The 4746-nt window shown below is 44.2% G+C and overlaps 1 protein-coding gene across 1 annotated transcript; it reads right to left on the bottom strand.

The window, feature by feature from the left end:
* Nucleotides 1–319: 319 nt before the first annotated feature.
* On the bottom strand, nt 320–1883 carry LOC123725243 (cortexin domain-containing 1 protein-like). The gene has a single exon (XM_045690375.2). The coding sequence runs from the start codon at nt 1800–1802 to the stop codon at nt 1620–1622; it is 183 nt and encodes a 60-aa protein (XP_045546331.1). The 5' UTR covers nt 1803–1883; the 3' UTR covers nt 320–1619.
* Between the last annotated feature and the right edge of the window lie 2863 nt (nt 1884–4746).

The following is a 4746-nucleotide window of genomic DNA, read 5'->3' as shown; positions in this document are numbered from 1 at the left end:
ACTAAATAGGGAATAGGGTGCCATCTGGGTCCCATACCAATAGTGTGGTGAGTTGGACTCGAGCTGCAACACGAAATTCAAAATGGTAGCAGCACACTAACTATTTCTAAGTCTTCTATATGAAATAGGGGTTGATGAGAATGGCCCTTAGGGAACTTAGAGAGTTACCCGTGGGTGAACACTGAGCGAAATGTCATCGGGCTTTCCACACGACCCAATTACGTGTCCAGATCATGTAAGATTAGATTCCGTTAGGTTTTCATTTACAGCTAATTACAATCTCACACCAAGACAACTCGCTCATCCAAAATAGGGTTTTTGTAATTCATAATCATCTTTATTATAGACAGGCTAAATGTAGCACAATCTGGGTTCATATCAAATCGTCACCTGCCGCTAATTTGCCGGTTAATGCTTGTCAATAATCTGCTCAAATCCAAACCGACCCTAGTCCCTAGCCCCTATGCACAGATGAACGTATCGGACAGGTTAAATCACATATCATGGTGATTGCCTTGCTTCATTTTGCCTTCTGATTGGCTAGGAGGTATATTCACCCTATTGCTCACACCTATCCATAGAATAGAGGAGAGGAGTTGAAATTCAGCCAAGCTTGGTTATTCTGTGGTGTCAGCTGAGGCACTTCATAACATGCAAGTCAGACAATCGTTTCACAAGTAATAAATGCACTTGCTAGAGACGTAAGTCATCATAACAGAACATAGAAGTACTAGATCAACATAACCGTTTTGTGCTTAAGCTAATGGGCAGACAACAGCCACAAACAAGGATGATTTATGACTGGAAGAGGACAAGGCTGGGGATGATAGTTCATTGCTATGAGCCACAAGTTATTGGAGTGAGGTGCCTGCTCTACAGTTTGGTGGGCAGTGTAGTGTGTGTGTGTGTGTGTGTGTGTGTGTGTGTGTGTGTGTGTGTGTGTGTGTGTGTGTGCGTGTGTGTGTGTGTGTGTGTGTGTGTGTGTGTGTGTTTGTGTGTATAGACTGTAACAGATGACATTATTTCCCCACTACTTTGCAATACTGTTTGCCTGACACATTTTCAGACATGACACATGGATAAAGTTTCTCTGAGCCTTATTAGTCTATAAGCTGAAAAACACAGGCCCTGTATCATGAGCAGTACTATTATGTAGACAAAGTCATTGTTATTTTCCTTATAAAATGTACAAAACTTCAGATGTTTTGTAAGATCAATAAATTAACTGAAAAAGTCCTAAAGTACTAAATAGTCTTTCTCTTCATCATCATCATGACCAGTATTGCCTAGTGTGTACAGGAAGCAGTTTACAGGGTGAAGGTGTAGACACAGACTGTAATGCGTCCAGACCATGGTTGATTGTCATCCAGTCCAGCGCTTCTCAAGTACTGACTGATACCAGACAATAGATGTGTTGACAGGCAGTGTTACTGTTTGGGACCATAACTCTCTTCTCCTCTCTTCTACTCTCCTCTCTGGTCAAGCTCTCCTCTCTACTCCTTTCTTTTGTGCATGTGCGTGTTTACCCACGCTTGCGTTCATGTGCATGTCCCTGCGTGCCTGTGCGTCTGCACCCTCACAGATGTAGCTATATGTGTAACAGCACAGCTTGTTCCCCGCTAGTCATCCAGGTGCTGCTCCTCCCAGGTGGAGGTGGGTATAGCGCTGTAGGGGTCCATGATGACACGGGCACAGCGGATGATCATGGCCACCAGGAGAAGGCAGAGGAAGGCCACACAGGCCAGCGTCATGCCCTGGTCCACGTCCACAAACTCTGGGTCGGGAGTGGCCCCCTCCTCCATGCCTGCTGCTGCTGCTGTCGTTGGGTCTCTATGTTGTCACTGTCCTCCGCCGCACACACACACACCTCTACCATCCTGAGAATGGTTCTGGAGGAGGGGGAGGAGGCGGGGGGAAGGGAGGCGGCAGGAGGGGGAAAGGGAGGAGGCAGGAGGGGGAAAAGGGAGGCAGGATGGACAAAAGGGAGGAGGCAGGAGGGGGAAAAGGAAGGAGGCAGGAGGGGGAAAGGGAGGAGGCAGGAGGGGGAAAAGGGAGGCAGGATGGACAAAAGGGAGGAGGCAGGAGGGGGAAAAGGAAGGAGGCAGGAGGGGGAAAGGAAGGAGGCATTAGGGGTAAAAGGGAGGCAGGATGGACAAAAGGGAGGTGGCAGGAGGGGGAAAAGGAAGGAGGCAGGAGGGGGGAACAGAAACAGACAGAACAGAGGGCAAAAAGTTGAATATGGTAAAGACATTCCCAACTACTTCTAACCAGTCAGTAAGCTTTACGTTGTTTTGAGTGTAAATGCTAACAGGAAGTTTCTGACTTAAGAACAGTACCTGATAAATAAACCACATCAAAATGACTGTTGATTTTTTATTCAAATCAAATTGTATTTGTCACATGCGCCGAATACAAACAGGTGTAGACCGTACAGTGAAATGCTTACAAGCGCTTAACCAACAATGCTGCAAAGAAACCACTACTAAAGGACATCAATAAGAAGATGAGACTTGGTTGGGCCAAGAAACACGAGCAATGGACATTAGACCGGTGGAAATCTGTCCTTTGGTCTGGAGTCCACATTTTAGATTTTTCATTCCAACCGACATGTCTTTGTGAGACGCGGTGTGGGTGAACGGATGATCTCTGCATGTGTATTTCCCACCGTAAAGCATGGAGGAGGAGGTGTTATGGTGTGGCAGTGCTTTGCTGGTAACACTGTCTGTGATTTATTTAGAGTTCAAGGCACACTTAACCAGCATGGCTACCACAGCATTCTGCAGTGATACGCCATCCCATCTGGTTTGGGCTTAGTCCCACTATCATTTGTTTTTCAACAGGACAATGACCCAACCCACCTCCAGGCTATGTAAGGGCTATTTTACCACGAAGGAGAGTGATGGAGTGCTGCATCAGATGACCTGGCCTCCACAAACCCCCGACCTCAACCAAATTGAGATGGTTTGGGATGAGTCGGACCGCAGTGAAGGAAAAGCAGCCAACAAGTGCTCAGCATATCTCCTTCAAAACTGTTGGAAAAGCATTCCAGGTGAAGCTGGTTGAGAGAATGCCAAGAGTGTGCAAAGCTGTCATCAAGGCAAAGGGTGGCTATTTGAAGAATCTCAAATATAAAATATATTTTGATTTGTTTAACACTTTTTTGGTTACTATATCCAATTTGTAAGTCGCTCTGGATAAGAGCGTCTGCTAAATGACGTAAATGTAATGTAATGTAAATATATGATTCTATATGTGTTATTTCATAGTTCTGATGTCTTCACTATTATTATACAATGTAGAACATAGTGAAAATAAAGAAAAACCTTTGAATGAGTAGGTGTTCTAAAACTTTTGACCGGTAATGTATATGGGCAATTCAACCTTGTTCTAGAGCTGTTTATATGGTGTCCATATTAGGACAACCTCAGTCTCAGTAGGAGTTATTACATGGACACTGTAGTATACCCTAATTCTACTAGCCAGAAAAAAACATTTAGAGTTACAGCTCCTTAATCATTACATGTCTTTTTAAGAAAATAAATCCCACCACCAGAATGAGTGATACTGCCTTGCCAGTTTTACACAGGGGGATATAGAGTATAGAATAGAGAGTGCAAAGTGAAATAATCAATTGTGGCTGTGTTCAAAGTTTCTGGAAATAACAGAGACACTTAGTCGATATCTGGTGTTATGAAGGATTAGAGCATCCATCACTTTTAATATCCAAGCAGAAAATACAAACTAACCAGGTCTCATGAAATTCTTCTCCGCAATTAATGCTGACCACCAGGCCCATTCACAACTGATAGATAAACAAACAAACAAATAAACAAACATCCTTATCGACAGTAATAAAGACAACACAATAACACTTTTAATAACGTCCTTTAATTAATCGTTTAGAGAAGTATTTGTTAATAGTCGGTTCAGCATCTAATAAATGGTGAACAGACTAATAGTTTATAAATTATTTATTAGAGGCGATTATTATAAAGTATTACTGAGTATTCAACACATCTGTATGCTGTAGTGAAGGTCAGGATACAACTACACTGAAGCAAAATATGAACGCAACATTTAAAGTGTCCCTTGTTTCATGAGCAGAAATAAAAGATTCCAGAAATGTTCCACACACACAAAAAGGTTATTTTTCTAAAATGTTGTACACAAATTTGTACACATCCCTGTTAGTGAGCCCATACCATAAGCCCATGAGCCCATCCTTTACCAAGATAATCCATCCAACTGACAGGTGTTGTAAGGAAGTCTGTGTGTAGCTGCACTTCCTTTACCATGGTGGGAGTCAGCCAAATACGCACGGCTGAAATGCGGTCACTCTCCATCTCCACCCCTGAAGTGGAAATGCCGTACCCTAGGAAGGAGACGGACTGTTGGAAGAACAGACATTTCTCAGCCTTGACGTACAGGTCATGCTCCAACAGTTGTCCAAGCACCCAGAGCACCAGGGACACATGTTTGGCGCATGTAGCGGAGTATATCAGAATGTTGTCGATATACGCCACTCCACCCTGCCCGTGCAGGTCCCGGAAAATCTCGTCAACAAAGGCCTGGAAGACTGATGGAGCATTCATCAACCCGTACAGCATGACGAGGTACTCATAGTGCCCAGAGGTGGTACTAAATGCTGTCTACCACTCGTCCCCCTCCCGGATACGCACCAGGTTGTAAGCGCTCCTGAGATCCAATTTTGTGAAGAAGCGCCCCCCGTGCATTGACTCGATCGCA

This window comes from Salmo salar, chromosome 11 (assembly GCF_965601325.2).
Source record: "Salmo salar chromosome 11, fSalSal1, whole genome shotgun sequence".
Lineage (NCBI taxonomy): Eukaryota > Metazoa > Chordata > Actinopteri > Salmoniformes > Salmonidae > Salmo > Salmo salar.
This window is presented reverse-complemented; position numbering and strand designations above follow the sequence as displayed.